Source organism: Hibiscus syriacus, unplaced genomic scaffold (assembly GCF_006381635.1).
Source record: "Hibiscus syriacus cultivar Baekdansim isolate YM2019G1 unplaced genomic scaffold, ASM638163v2 tig00013386_pilon, whole genome shotgun sequence".
NCBI lineage: Eukaryota > Viridiplantae > Streptophyta > Magnoliopsida > Malvales > Malvaceae > Hibiscus > Hibiscus syriacus.
The window spans coordinates 376,728-390,434 of record NW_024062302.1 but is presented as its reverse complement, the minus strand read 5'-3'; the positions used below and the strand labels follow the sequence as shown (position 1 = coordinate 390,434).

The window sequence follows — 13,707 nt, the reverse complement described above, 5'->3', positions numbered from 1 at the left end:
TCTTGACATCGCATGTTATCACCCTGACAACTACTCCTTTCCCCTTCCCTTCTATATTTTACTTTTAAATGTATATTCATTTTATATGGAGTAATTCATTATTAAAATTGACATTTGTATTAGTTTTATTAACTAATTAAACCAATCGAATTTTATGTTAATTCAATTAAATCGGTTTTATGTATTTAATGGAGTATAATTCTAAAACAGATTTACAAATTTAGATTGAGTAATATGGGGATAAGCCGGTAATTCCAAGCATCAAATACCTGAAAAAGAAGACAAACGTACCGAGAGTATATAAAAACAAAAGACTCCACCCTCCAACTTCTATTATTGTCGTAAGCCTTAAAGAGCAACCCGCGCCTTCCTCCCCCTCCCCTATGCATTTCTCCTCCATTATTACGTGCCCCGCAAGCTACTCCCTCACTTCTAAATATTATCCAAACCATTTTTTACTCTCTCAATATGGATTTAACTGAAAACCTCCACAATAATCCTACTGCTCTAACTCACCTCTCTTCTTCTTCTTACAATGATGGCGACCATACCGAAACGCCGCGTTTCAGTGAAGACTTTGATTCAACCTGCTCCACCCCCTACGTTAGTGCACCGTCGAGCCCCGGCCGTGGCCCCACGCCGGGATACTTTTTCAGTGCGCCGGCTAGTCCCATGCATTTCATTTTGTCTTCTGCTCCTTCCTCAAAGTCTCATCTTTCGTCGGAGTCCTCATTAATACCGGTGCAATCAGATGCTTCGTCTTTTGAGTTCGAGTTTTCGTCTCGCTTTTCCAGTAATGGCTCCGTGACTGTCGGATCCATGAGTTCGGCTGACGAGTTGTTCTTGAACGGCCAGATCAGGTCCATGAAGCTCTCTTCTCACTTGCAAAGACCTCAGAATCTAGCTCCTTTATTTGATCTTGACGTCGAGGAAGACGACGACGGCTCAAACAAGCAGGAAGCTTCACGGGGAAGGGATCTGAAGCTTAGAAGCAGATCGATCCATAGAAAGGCGAGATCTTTATCACCGCTTCGAAACCCAGAGTTCCAATGGGAAGAAGAAGAAGAAGAGTGTAGCAGAAAAGATAGGAAAGACGTCAGTAAGCTCATTTTGGAAGGCTTGAAAGAAACCGACGTTTCAAAGGAAACGACACCGTCTTCCTCTGCATCTTCATCAAGATCTTCATCTTCAGGCAGAAACTCCAAAAAGTGGATATTCCTGAAAGATCTTTTGTACAGAAGCAAAAGCGAAGGGAGAGCGAATGGGAAGGAAAAGTTTTGGACTTCCATCTCATTTTCATCGTCAAGAGAGAAAAAGATTCAAATGGAACAGGAAAAGCCTCCACCTTTGAAACGTAAGCAAAAGGAAAACAAACAAGGCGCGGGCAAGAAAGTGAGTTCCGGGAAACCCTCAAATGGGGTAGCAAAACGACGAGTCCCTCCATCACCACACGAGTTGCACTACACCACCAACAGAGCTCAAGCCGAGGAAATGAAGAAGAGGACTTACTTGCCTTACAGACAAGGATTATTTGGTTGCTTAAGCTTCAGTTCGAAAAGTTACGGTGCACTTAACGGTCTCGCCAGAAGCTTGAATCCAGTCTCGTCTAGGTAATTAACGGTGGCAGGAACCGATTCAAAAAAAAAAAAAACAGGGTCCGTTTTGTATATAGTTTCTTTGAACTATATCATACTGTCGTACGTATTAATTTAATCTTAAGGTAGCTTACTGTACAAAGAAGCTATGTTATGTTTTTAATCAACACTGTTAAAGCTTCTTTTTGTTGCGATTACGGAATTTTTAAGGTTGGTCAGTGGTACAATAGTTTATTTCGCTGTTTAGACTTATCTGGGTTGTTTTCAGACTAGAGCATGGGACACTGTTTTCGTAGGGTAGTGGTTGGGCTTACGTTATAGGTAAGGGATCATGTGGGACGGTGGCACCCAAAAACAGTGTAAAAAAATTAGATCAGACCCACATGGATTTTGTTGTTTATGTTGGTTGAGCTGTAAGCATTTGTTATTTTCTTCGGAATGAACTTTCATTGGACCCACATGGGGAAGACCTTTGTGTTGTGTACTAACGATATGACTCATCTGTGATTGATGGGAGTTGTTATGCATTAATCCATATTTAATTGGCACCACGTTTTTTTCCATCTTAGGTATACATTGAAAGTGCACATGGGCACTAAGATCAAAGATATGGTTCTTTCTTCTTCTTCTTTTCAATTTATGGGGAACATTGATTAATGCATTGGAAATGCTCCTCATGCACCAGTCTAAGCCGTGGTGAAAAAACGATTAATCTTATTAACATGGAAAACATATGATAATGTAAGGAATCTTAATAGCATCTCAAATAATATGTCAATAAACAAAGGACTTAGGTGAGCAAGTTTGAGGAGTTTGGTTAATGTTATTGCGTGGCCCCATGGGAGTGCAGTTTTGCGTCAGATATTTTTCGCCAATGCGCCTACTGTGGACCCACGCAACCACATATTCCTACCGCGCAACGCATCCGAATATCGAGCTTTGGTTTTTCTTTTTCTTATATTCCCTGTGTCCTTATTAGTATCGGATATACTTGTATTCATTTGCTAATTTGTATGCCGTTTTGATCAACCGGACATACTACGGTTACGTTAGTTAATTTTAAGCCACTAATATAGATAGATTGGCCGACTACCCCCTGGTTTAGAGTCCGCATTAAGGCCTCTTAATTTTCTTTCGGTTTCATCGATACCACAACGTTAGGTTAAGTGTTCTCCAAATACATCAAGAAAAATGAATTTTTATGGTAAAACTTTTGTGGATTCTGCAAGTAAATGAAGACGAATGTGGTAGCACTTGATGCCCAGGGAGAGCTCTTCTTCTGTCACATCATTCATTACTAGTATTATTTTCTTTCCATTGCGATGTTGAGAGTTTGTGTACATCGTTTAATTTGCCTTGTATTTTTTGGTAATCTACGTCAAATATAATTGAACTTTAAATTATGCAAAATTTTAACTATTGAGTTTTAAATTATTTCAATTTAGGACTGAATTTTAGTTTTAAATTCAATTTTAACACATATATCACTTCAGTTTTAAAATATGTTATTTGTCTTCTTAAAAAGATACTTCTCACCATTCAATTTTTTGAACCAACAAATCAAACCCCTTGAATTTGAAAAAACTTTCTAACCCCAAAATTATAGACTTTGTATTTAATTTCTTAAAACTTTTAAGAGGTTTTAAAAAAAATAAAAATTGATGAAATGATAGAAAATGATGAAACGAATTCATCAATGTCTAAGGTGATCATCAAAGACGTCAAAAGAATATCAATTTAAAAAAAAACAACTAAAAATGGGTAAAATGAACTCGAATTCTAATGAAGAGAGCAAGGTGGAATAAACAAAAAATAGCTTTCACATCAAGCCAAACTGCCACATCATCTAACTGTTTATATACGGGTTTGGGTTTAAGAAAACACTGAGGAAGACACTGAGCAAGACGATGAAGATGATAAAACAAAATGGGAAAGTTTTGTTCCTTCAAGTTTATATGGGTTAAGCCCCGACTGAGGTAAAAGCCGTATATTTGATATTCAAATTCTAATGAACTCGTTCTAGTAATTGCTGCTGAGAAAATTACAACTCGGATTCTTTTGATGGCGGAAAGCTGTCATCTGCCTTCAAAGGGTGGTTTTCAAGGTGAAACACACAACCATACAGAAGCCGTAGGTCTCGGAAATAGATCTTCTTCATACGTATTTCCCTTTCCAGGTCAGCTAAATGTTCAATTTTAAGCGCCTAGTCGTCTTGAGCATTGCCATTTTCGGTCACTGGCGTTGAGGGAGACTCGCTATGTTGTAAGTGAGCTGACCATTTGGAATCATCCTTCACTATAGAGTTCAATCTAACAATAACAAAGTCTACAATGTTAGTATGAACCGATTTACAACATGCCGGTATCAATGTTTCTATAGCAAATAGCCTAAATACTACTTATCTTGCTGCTTAGAATAATAATAATAATAATAATAATAATAAAGCAAATATCCATCCTGCTATTTAATATTTTATCCAACATAATGATTACATAGGAAAAAAGGTTCTACAAGAAACTATCTATAAATAGTAACTATTATTACTCAAAACCCTAATATTGGCAAGAGCTACCAAAAGCAAAACATTTCTTGATAGCATTGAATGAGTTGAAATCAGAAGAATTATATATTCATTGAGAAAAATATCAATAATTGTGTGCAAGTCAAACACACATCAGTTACGGTAAACAGAAGGGGTCCTCTTTTATCATTTTAACTAGCTTAAAAGTTGGCTTTCAAATGTGAGATTCATATCTGCATAGAGAATTTCCATTTATATTTGACTAACCTCAGCCTGCTTGCTGCTCACCCCTCTTTCTAGAGGAGCTTATGCACTCGACTTGTTACCACGAAACAAACTAAGCCAAGAGAGGAAGCTCTATTAGCTAATCAGCGACTTCAACATGAATGAACCTCCTATTATTTCTGATTCAGACCTGAAAGCACCCTAACCCTCCCACACTAGAGAGAAATTCCTTTCAAAAGAAGAAGAGGAATATCCTCATGGTTTCAAGAGCAAAATGTTTCATTTTTAATATCACGTTTCTAATATGGCACTTAATTACCTATTACTATCGAGAAAATCTAAAAGCAACTAGAACAAAGCTCAATAAGTGTCTAGCATTGCAAACAAGAAAAGTGCTAATAAGCTTATTAAAAGTTCAGTTTCACTCAGATAACTGCTTCTAGTCTTCATACATGTTCAGCTTCCATATTACCACAAGGGCCCTAACAAAAACATGCACGACCACGATTATATCCAACATTAATAGAAGGCTTAATATAAAAATAAGTGCCTAAACTATACTCAAAATTAACTTTTGGTGCCTAAAGAATTTTTCGTTAAAAATAGGTGTCTAAAGTTTTCTTCGTTACAATTTTAGGTGTCTACTATTAAAAAAATCGTTAAGTGACACGTGTTACGTCCAACTTTTTTTAAAATAAAATAAATAATTTTTAGCCAAAAATTCTTTAGGCACTAAAACGTTTTTCGAAGCATTGCACTTATTTTTGTATTAAGCCTTAACAGAATGGTGAACATTTCTTACTTTTTTAGTATGGTCTTTGTGTCTGTCTTGCAGTTCACACTAAATGAGGCATCCACAACATTCTCTTTCATCCTCACAAGACCCTCCAAAAGACCACATGATTTGCATGTAAAGTGTATTGCTGATTCTGTAGTATCTAAGCTGATGTTGGTAATTCTAATTATAACAGTTTCTGAAGACTGCAGTGGCCAAATATGGAGAGAGACTTCCTTTACTGTTATATAGCCCATTGATAATGCTTTCTCCCTTGCCTTCGCTTTCTGGAAAAGCATAGCATATATCAACACTTAATTATGTTCAACCCAAAAGAATAGGTGACCGTATTGTGTGGGTTGGGGGGAGGGGGCAGATGGAAAAGGAGGAAGTCCTATTATCAAGAAAGAAAAATACCTTCAATTCAATGTCACAACAATCAAATCTATTTGGAACTGATCTCTTGGAAGCCTTTGAGACTTTACCAAAAACAGAAATTGCCTCCTTCAACTCAAGACAGTTGATTATAGAAGGCACATTCTTAATTGTAACAGAATGTGAAGTTCTACAATTACACCCTTCGTCATTATCGTTCTGAACGTCTAGAGAAGAAACAGAAGACTTCCCAACTTTACATGATACATCCTTGACATTAAGGCGATTGTCTGTCTTAAAAGGTGACCCATTTAACTTCTTTTGCGATTGTCTGTCTTAAAAGGTGACCCATTTAACTTCTTTTTGGCATCATTGATATTCTACATGAAATGGAGAATTTAGATGGTGATCAAGTCAGAGCATAATTGACAACATGGAAAGTGGTAATAGCAGTGAAATTTTATTCATTAAACATACTCTAGCAGCAATATGTCACAAAAGGAAAATACACAAAAAACAAGCCGGAATGATCACACATATGCAGCCCAGCTCTGACACGCTTGGCAATAGAGAGAGGAAAAGAAATGCCAAGAATGCTTACCGGAAAATATTCAGGCTTTCCTGTCTTCAGTTTCTGAATAACACCTCCAACCCTTTCCACCTGTAAGCCTAGTTCTACAAAATCATCATCATCCGTTGAAGTATGCAATGACCGCTCTAAGCTCCCAAACCCTTTTGTTTGGATGTTGCAACCACTCTTACATAAGATAACCTCATATATAATATGTACCAATATACTTTTTTTCTGAAGAAGTACCAATAGAATATACAAATCCCAATGTTGGGTACATAATCCGCTAATTGTAAGATAGTAGTCTAGTAACGTATAGAAAACAAGCTTCATTACATAATTCCCTTCTGCAATTATGTGACACCCAATCTTTATCCAAATTTATAGCTTTCAAATGCCTAGCAAAATAAAAATGACTTAATACTACTAAAAGATAAACCCTTAACAGAATTACCCAGAACTGTTTTTTTTTGTTAAACTTCATCCCCACTGGATCAATGCCCATCATGGTATTATACATAAGAAACAAACCACAAATAAATTGTCAATAATCAGGTTTACAGAGTCCCCTCGGAAACAAACAAACTTGAAACTTAAGTGGGAAATGTTGAAACTCCGTTTCACATAGTTCGATCAATTTATACCGTAACACAAAGAATGATTAGCATTGAGATGGCTAAATTGTTAACGAACCCTAAAAATGCATTAAACAACAAACTAAATCGTAACAAAATAAGCAGAGAAACTTGCCAAGCAATAGGAAGCGCTATTTTCCTCGGTGAAACAAGTGCACTATAACCTGGGGGGAAATTATTCAGTGTTTCAGTTTCATCGTTTTGGGCTTCTGACGAGTTAAAAGTAGTGAAGAGGGGGAAAAGGCTGCAGTTCTTTTAGCACTTACCGGTGAGTAGATGAAAGACTGAAACTCGGAACCTGCACTTAAGCATCCCCCCCTGACCTTTCTTCTAGCGTTCTTCACCAACGAGCATAGGAATGGCTGCGTTTAAAACCACTCTCCTAAATCGTGTTGGTTTTGGTTAAACTACACTCATGATCACTCAACTATTACCAAATTTCATTTTCAGTAAATTAATCTTGTAAATTTATAATATGGTCATAAATATTTTAAGGGTTTCATTTTCTATCACTAGCCTTAATTTTCTTTATGTATTAATGATATATGAGGTAATTAAACTTTTTCAAAAATAATAATAATGAGTTTTTTAATTTTTCAATCAATATAAACTCTTAAATTGAGAGAACAACATAATTTGATATTTTTACCAATAAAACAAAGTGTTAGCTATGATGCTAATGTGACGATTCACGATGTTGATGTGGTGGTTCATAGTGTTAACATAATAATCCATTGTATTGATGTTATAATGCACAATTGATTATTACATTGCTGGAAAAAAATTGACAATTTTAATGCTTTGGATGAGAAATTGATTCAAACGTTGTTGAGGAAAATGTGGAATCAATTGTTGATTCGTAAATGTGCAGAAGTGCACGATGTGGGTAACGTGAATTTCCGGACCAATCTAGTTCTTTGTGGGCTTGCGGATACTTTAACCCAAATGTGAAATATTTTCCTCAAATAAAGAACATCTTTTCAAAATTTGCTTTGTAATTAAAAGGATAAATTATTAAAAAGGTTCCTTTAATCAAAACAATAATTTTGGAAATTTCTTAATTGTTTGATTCTCATTAATGCTTCATTAGGTCAAAAGTTTCAAATTGTTCACAATGTGAACTCCCAATAAATATCATGTTAACCTACTAGGTTAAACACAACTGAAAACAACTCAAAAACTATTCAAAAAAGTTCTCTCCATTTTTTTTGATGATAGACTAATGCAAAGAATAGTTCGTGATCTCGACAGTTGTGCTACTGTGCTCTGATCATCTCGTTGTTGTATCTTGAGAGACAGACGACCAAAGATAATTTTTAAATAGAATAGTTGTTGAAAATCTATCTTAAGGAAACTGCATAGTTGCAGGCCTCAACTCGGTTGCAATAATTGATTCTATACTCATTCTAATTATTAAATAGAATAATTTTTACTGTATTATTAATCGTTTTGTTTTATTTTTGTTTCATGTACACGAATTTTGCGACGAGATCCTACCGAGGTGTTGTTCGTGTTTTACCGCAAATTGTTGAATCACCATGGAAAGAATTTACGAATATGTTTCTTTGTTGTATTTGATTTTGTCGCTACATACTAATTATTTGGTATTGCATGCATTGAAGGTAGCATGACACCATGGTACAAATTAATGTGCTTTATTCATTTTGTTTTAACTATTATATCGTTGTATCGTCTCGGGTTGTTATACATCTAGCATACATGATAGAGAGACTTGATTGTTTTTGTTGTTGAGTTGGAGGGTCTAATTAATTTTTAAAAAAACTCTAAAGTTAATTTATTTGTTTTAAAATAAAAATTATTTTAGATTAAAATTATTCAAAACAATATTAAAAAAACAAGATAAATTATTTACAAAAATAATTTTTTTGAAAATAATATAATATGTAACATATAAAGACTGCAATAAATTAATTACATGCATAGAGTGGGAATAATAAAGTCATTGTGTTTTTAATTATTATATATATATATATATATCACACATGTACGTATACCTTACATAATTTCATTATCATACGATCATCAATACTTATATAAAATAATTTTACTAGAAACGTAATTAAAAAATATCTAATCATAGTTGGAAAACACAGTTAAGAGTATTCTCATAAGTTATCTAATGTGATTGCCGTCAATAAGACGTAAACTTTTTGTATTAGATAATTTTCAATAAGATCGTCGTCATCATCGTAACTGACAATTAGTTTGACATCATCATATATTGATGGAAAGATTGTTTCATTGATGCTTCTAAGTTGCACATTAATAGATAATGACATATGAACACTAATGATTATAGAAACGTTCGATTAACAGTTTTATCATTGAATAAAATCAATAGAAATATAAGAAATGATGTCGGTGAACAAGGGTCGGTAATCAAATGCAACATATTACCACCGATTTGAGGAAAAAGCTTCTTTTAAAATATTGTTGTAATAAGCCATAAAGGATGTACGCTTCCTATCGTCTTACATGCCCAGGGATTCGACTCGAGAGGACAGCACCAATAATCCAGCTTTCCCCCTGTCTTTTACAAAACTGTACTTGAAAACAGTAAAAGGAATCATTTATTACATGTAGTCTTTTACAAAACTGTACTGGAAAACAGTAAAGGAATCACTCATTACATGTAGAACAAGAATGGTGCAGACTGCGTTGTTACTTAAGGCACGTGCCTCTCCTGAAGTTACCTACGAACAAAAGGGGGCCTTGATCCAAAAACTGAACATCGAAGAGCAACACTTGCTAAAGCTTTACTTCAAGTACCAGATTTGCATATTTTTTTTCTGCTCCAATTAACATTTAGTGGTATTTGGTTGAGGCTTAAAAATAATACTCATAAAGACACCCACGTTTTGATCGTTGGAGATATTGGTATTTACTGTATGGATTTTGATATTAAAACATTATCATAAAGATATGTCCCCATCACTCCGATCATATAATTCAAAAGTAGAAAGGAACAAAAAATTTGGTGAACTTGGATATTATTAAAAAAACACAAAATAGTAAATCATGTGATGCAATAATTAGCCTATAGCCACTAGCCATTAGGATTTGATTTCACTGACGTTGCATTAGCCATTAGGTGAAATTTAATTCATTGCAACGTCAAAGTATCAGCGGCTTGTCAAATTATTTAATCACAATTATAAACGGTTAACAAATAAATTTAAAAATATATTACTTTATAATCCCTACAAATTATTAAAAAATATATCAGCAGGTTGATGGATTACTCAAAATTAGTCACAACTGTTGAAATTCCATGAGAATGATCCTTCAACTCCAACCAGTGTTTCCCACCATTATTTTTAACAAAACAAGAAGAGACTGGAAACAGAGAAAGAACAAAAACCACGGACACAGGTTTGTTTCTAGGATGTCTGTTAACATCTAAGTGAACAAACAACAGCAGAGCATTAGGAGAATAAATGCCAAGCAAACATGGAACCTTCATCACAGAACTCATTCCATTGAACCACACGCTCCCAGTCCCAATCCAGCCAGATTACCAAGCTCATAATCATCGATGAAGCATGAATTTGTGGAGAAACGGGAATCGATCAAGTCCCCAAAATCTGCATAATAGTCCCCACTCTCTACTTCCTCAGTATTGCCTGCTATTTCAATTGGACTCTGATCTCTCTGATCAGCACCGACAATGACCCTGTTATCCCCATTGGTTTGTAGCGATTCATCATCTTTAATATCATCAAAACGCAGCAACCCACAGCTTTCCATGCTTTCAAATGGATGATGAATTATGGATCCCAACATTTCTCCATACGCAGTGATAAAAGTTTCTTTTTCCAAAGGTGGCGTGGGTGAAAATGACACGGCTTCATCAATAGGTATATTCGAAGAACTGCCGTCGTTTGTCTTTGTACTTTGGCTTTCGTTTTTTCCCATTGCCCTTGGCTTGACGTTCATAATCAGGGGCAAGTTTTGAGTAAGAAACCTTCTAAACCTGTAGATTTTTCTACTTAAATGAGAGTTCCAGTAGTTCTTTATCTCGTTGTCTGTTCTTCCATTCAAGTGGCTGGCGATTAAAGACCACCTGTTGCATCACCAATGATAAAAGAAACGTGCAATAATTGAACGATAAAAGTTGAACTGAAAACAAACGACCGCTAACCTATTTCCCAACGATTCATGCAATTTGACGATGGTTTCTTCCTCTTCGACAGTAAAGTTCCCCCTTTTCAAATCAGCTCGCAAATAATTAAGCCACCTTAGTCTGCAACTCTTCCCACACCTTAGTAATCCTTCAAGACTCGAACCACACACAATCAATACGCTGCTCAAAGGAGTCTGAAAACATGGTTCAACATTGCCAAGAAAAAAAAAAAGGGAAACTTTTGGTTATATACCTGCATTCTTGGGCAATGATCTCCAGGAGCCTTCACCATGAGCTTGAATATACTTGGTCAAAATGTTATCCTCTTCCGCATCCCATCTCCCCCTTTTCAGCCCAACTTTTTCACAACAAGACGCCCTCCCCATGTCCGGCACTTGAGCAACCGGTGAAGATCAGTGCCAAAATGTCGACAAGTTTTACCCCCGCTGAAATCAGAAGAGAGCAACGGGAAGATAGTACCCGTTTGACTAGTGGACTGGTTAGGGGGAGTATTAACGGATCGTTTGTCACTGTATAGTGGACGCTGTTACCTGTGCATATGCATTATCCATACACAATTACTATTATTTTAATATATATTGCGTGTGGGTGTGAAAAATCAATTGATTTATAATAATAGTAAATAGTAAACTATTCTAGTATTATAAGAAAAGAACTAGTGGTCTCGTCTTTATTTTTTTCTCCTGCCCTATTTTTTTCACAGTCGAAAGAGACATTAGCCTTAAGCTGGTTGTATATGTTTGACATTTTTTTTCTTTTAGTTCCTTTTCTTCTCTATAATTTAATATCGATGTTTTAAATTCTCAAATTAGATATTAATAGTCCCTCATAATCATTAAAGATAAGTCGTGCTTGAATTAATTTAATGTTAGTTTGCCAACGAATTATCATATTTATATTAGTATTGATGTTTGTTTGTATTTGTTAACTGTTTGAGTTATTTGGTTAAATTTTTTAATTGAATTTTGTTGGATTTTAATCCTTTCCTTATTCTATCCTTTTATATACGTAGACGACTAGTTTGTACACTTAGATGATTTTAAGGAAAATGTTCAACTTATACATTCAGTTTACTATTTTTTTTTTGTAGTCTCTTTATGTTTTTTAAGGATATTTTTATCCCTTTTTTATAATACTTTTTTAAAAAAATTAGTAATTAAAAAAATTATGTAAATATAATTTAATCATCGACAGTTTTATTTATCAAGGATTTTAGTCAAGTTCAACTTTATTTTGGAATATACGACAAATTCTATAATGTTCATGGAACTCGTCATTTTGACATAACGAGTTCTCATGGAAGTTAATTTTAAATGGTCACAATTTTATGGGCCACGTGTGGTCTAATATTTTAATATATTTCTCGAAACTCATCATATTGACATGTCTAGGGTTGTTTATCGATCGATTTGATTACGAGTTGGGCAGTGTTCGACTCATGCTCGTTAAAAAAATTTGTTGCTCGACTCGACTCGTTCCTTGTTAAGCTCGTTAAAATTTGGTTCGACTCGTGCCCGTTAAGAAAATTTGTTGCTCAACTCATGCTCGTTAAGAAAATTTATTGTTCGACTAGTTGCACGTTAAGCTTATTTCTCGCCTATTTGCTCGTTAAGTTCATCAAAATTTTTATATTATTTGTTAACTATAAGTAAAATATATTAATACTATATAAAACTTAAGATAAACATAAATTAATAAATTTAACTAAAAAATTCAAAAGAGTATGAAACAAATTCAAAGTCTAAACACTAAAATAACAATCAATAAATAAATTAAAAAAATAATTAAGGTTTTATTTTTTGGTGTATTAAAATAATAATTATCAATTAATAATTTAGTATTTTTAATTATTTATTAGAAAATTAATAGATTAGTAATTTATCATCTTTTTTATTATCTATTCACTACAACAAAACTGTTCTACAGCGGCGCTTTTAGTGGCGTTTTAGGAGTAAACACCACTAATTTTACACATATAGCGGCGTTTACATACTAAACGCCACAAAATGGTAATTTTAGCGGCGTTTCTATAAAAACGCCGCGATAAGGTGTCACTTTAGCGGTGTTTTTATACAAACGCCATAATAGGTTCATCTATAGTGGCGTTTTTCCAACAAACATTGTAATGTGAGTAGTACTTTAGCGGCGTTTTTAATAAAGTAGCATTTTAGCGGCGTTTCGGTACAAACGCTGCAATAGGTTCATCCATAGTGGCATTTTTCAGCAAACGTCGCAACATAGTAGTACTTTAGTGGCGTTTGTAACTAAAAACGCCGCAATAGGGTTAACATTTAGTGTCGTTTTGTTAAAACGCCGCACTTGACAATATATTAGTGGCGTTTGAAATTGAAAACGCCGGAAAGTTTGTATTTTTATCTCCTAAAACCCTAGCCCTTTTTCATCTTATTTTCTTTCTGGTTTTCCTTTACTTCCTTTATGTCGTTTACCCCAAACCCACAAATTAATTTCAACATATCCTAGTTCTTCTTTGGTTGCTTCGTCGATCTCGCAAATTCCTTTCTCCAAATATGTTGTTTCGCTGCTTTGCCCATCTGCTTCGTTGCTTCGCTGTTTCACATTACCGGACCTCAAACCTATCTACTTCGCTACTATACATGAAATAACAGGTAGAGAATCGCTTTCGAGGTAACAAAAAAGGTTACTTTTTACCCTTTTGTCTTGAATTTCATGTAGTTGTCGAACCATAGACAAAAGGGCGTTACCTTTTATGATTTTTTTCTTTACAAATTGCAAAGCTTTGTTATTTTAGAGTGCAAAAAAAGTTTCTTACAGCAAAAAGTGGCCTTTGATTGTGCACTTGAGATGAAAAATGATTCATCTTTTT

The 13,707-nt window shown here is 34.7% G+C and overlaps 2 protein-coding genes and 1 long non-coding RNA gene across 3 annotated transcripts; 1 reads left to right on the top strand and 2 right to left on the bottom strand.

The window, feature by feature from the left end:
- Positions 1 to 373: 373 nt before the first annotated feature.
- On the top strand, positions 374 to 1,688 carry LOC120206211. The gene has a single exon (XM_039205927.1). The coding sequence runs from the start codon at positions 469 to 471 to the stop codon at positions 1,612 to 1,614; it is 1,146 nt and encodes a 381-aa protein (XP_039061858.1). The 5' UTR covers positions 374 to 468; the 3' UTR covers positions 1,615 to 1,688.
- A 1,772-nt stretch (positions 1,689 to 3,460) lies between these two features.
- Positions 3,461 to 6,187, bottom strand: LOC120206213. Its single transcript, XR_005524088.1, has 4 exons — positions 6,093 to 6,187; positions 5,534 to 5,871; positions 5,144 to 5,403; positions 3,461 to 3,904 (listed from the first exon to the last, which is right to left on the bottom strand). It is a non-coding gene; the product is annotated as an uncharacterized LOC120206213 (long non-coding RNA).
- A 3,849-nt stretch (positions 6,188 to 10,036) lies between these two features.
- On the bottom strand, positions 10,037 to 11,312 carry LOC120206212 (myb-related protein 308-like). The gene is made up of 3 exons (XM_039205928.1): positions 11,095 to 11,312; positions 10,860 to 10,989; positions 10,037 to 10,781 (listed from the first exon to the last, which is right to left on the bottom strand). The coding sequence occupies exons 1-3, from the start codon at positions 11,225 to 11,227 to the stop codon at positions 10,190 to 10,192; spliced, it is 855 nt and encodes a 284-aa protein (XP_039061859.1). The 5' UTR covers positions 11,228 to 11,312; the 3' UTR covers positions 10,037 to 10,189.
- Between the last annotated feature and the right edge of the window lie 2,395 nt (positions 11,313 to 13,707).